Source organism: Octodon degus, unplaced genomic scaffold (assembly GCF_000260255.1).
Source record: "Octodon degus isolate 3935 unplaced genomic scaffold, OctDeg1.0 scaffold00162, whole genome shotgun sequence".
NCBI lineage: Eukaryota > Metazoa > Chordata > Mammalia > Rodentia > Octodontidae > Octodon > Octodon degus.
The window spans coordinates 797,476-799,043 of record NW_004524738.1 but is presented as its reverse complement, the minus strand read 5'-3'; the positions used below and the strand labels follow the sequence as shown (position 1 = coordinate 799,043).

The 1,568-nt window shown below is 44.1% G+C and overlaps 1 protein-coding gene across 1 annotated transcript in view; it reads left to right on the top strand.

Moving 5' to 3' along the window:
* The window catches only part of Rpia (ribose 5-phosphate isomerase A), a 33,302-nt gene that overhangs the window by 12,378 nt on the left and 19,356 nt on the right, over window positions 1-1,568 (top strand). Inside the window, exon 4 of the mRNA XM_012517282.2 lies at window positions 594-649. Coding sequence (XP_012372736.1) covers window positions 594-649 — 56 coding nt within the window. The remainder of the gene's footprint in view (window positions 1-593; window positions 650-1,568) is intronic.

Here is a 1,568-nt window from a genome sequence, read left to right as displayed (position 1 = left end):
CTTCTTCTTTTTGGTTTCTTTGAAAACAAGACTTGCTGTCCTTGACCTTGTGATCTGCTTGCCTCAGCCTCTGTGCTATGTGTCACTATGGCCAGCTTAGGATATTTTTAAACATTAAACTTTTAAAGTGAATAAATAAGCAGATCCAAAGTGAATAAACCACTTCCCCTTCTAACTGTCCTTTGGGATCGACAAATTACTATATTTTTGTTAAATGCAAGAATAAAGTTATAACTGTCTTGGCAAAGGCAGCATAAGGTAGTGGTTAATAGGACTGCAAGGCTAAGGTGCCTCGGATCATATTCCAGCCCTTCCTCTTACACCTACCAGTTACTACTGAGTTATATACTTTTCTGCTTAGTGCCTCAATTCTACATCTATAAAGTAGGGATGATAATCTCAACCAGCTTGTTTATTCCAAGTTCTTAACCTGTGCCCAGGCCCATAGCAATAGCAAGCACTAAGCGCACACTCACCTCTTCGGTTCCTACTGTATCTGCCCCTGATTTTCTTCTTGTGCCTGGGGACACCGAATTTGAACAAGGGGACGACAGAAGAGTGAAAACTCACCGCTCTGCCTTGTGTCTTCACAGCGGAAAGAGTGAAGGAGGAGAATCTGAGCGTCGTCTGTATCCCTACCTCCTTCCAGGTAAGTCCAGTTTTCCCGTCCACGTCTCGGCCTTGCTCAGGTTCATGGTTTGCCAAGGACGTTGCATTGTACATCAGAGTGTTCTAGGTGGGAGCCAGGCATAGGAGAGGAGCTCGTAGGCAGATGGGTGTTCTTTGGCAGTGTGCTGTGGATGTCTCAGGTATTCACCCTGCAGACACTTCAGTGGATGAGTTCAGCACTGCGGAGTACTTGTAGGTGATCATCTGGTGTCCTCGGGGAATAGTCCTATCCCTACTTACAAGTGAAAAACTACAGGCTAAAAGGAAGTAGGTAAGGTGTTAGTAATGCAAGCAGGGTGTTTTCATTAGGCATCTAATGTTCTTTCATCACAAAATAATAGGAACTGGAGGAGGAAAACAGTGGAGCCATTAAGGATTGGGAGAGGTAAGGAAAGAAGAGTTGATACTCAGAAAGGAGTGAAGAGATGACTCAGTCGGTCCTTTGATTCTCTAGGGAATTCTATTTTAAATGTCTTTGAAATTCTGAAGGTATCTCTGTGTCTCTGGTTTTTAATTTGCTATCATGCGTCATACTGTGCTATATGATCCTTAGGGATAAATTTTTTTTGGGGGGCGGACCTGGGGATTGAACTCAGGCCCTTGTGCTTGCCAGGCAAGCGCTTATTCTACTGAGCCATCTCCCTGGCCCAATGTGATCCTTTGTATAAAATGTATTTTTAATCTCCTCCATCCAGCCTATAGGGATCTTCCTTTAGGGTGCTGAAAACACCATGATATGACTCTGCTTGTATTCATGTCGTGTTGCCAATGAGCCCTGGTCCAGCGACATGGCAGCAGAGGCTTTAGTGCTGGTGACTGAAACCAGAGCCTTTGTGCCAGCCACCTTTCTAGTCTCCTACCCAGCCCTTTGCTTTTTAAATTTTTTAAATTTCAGTATA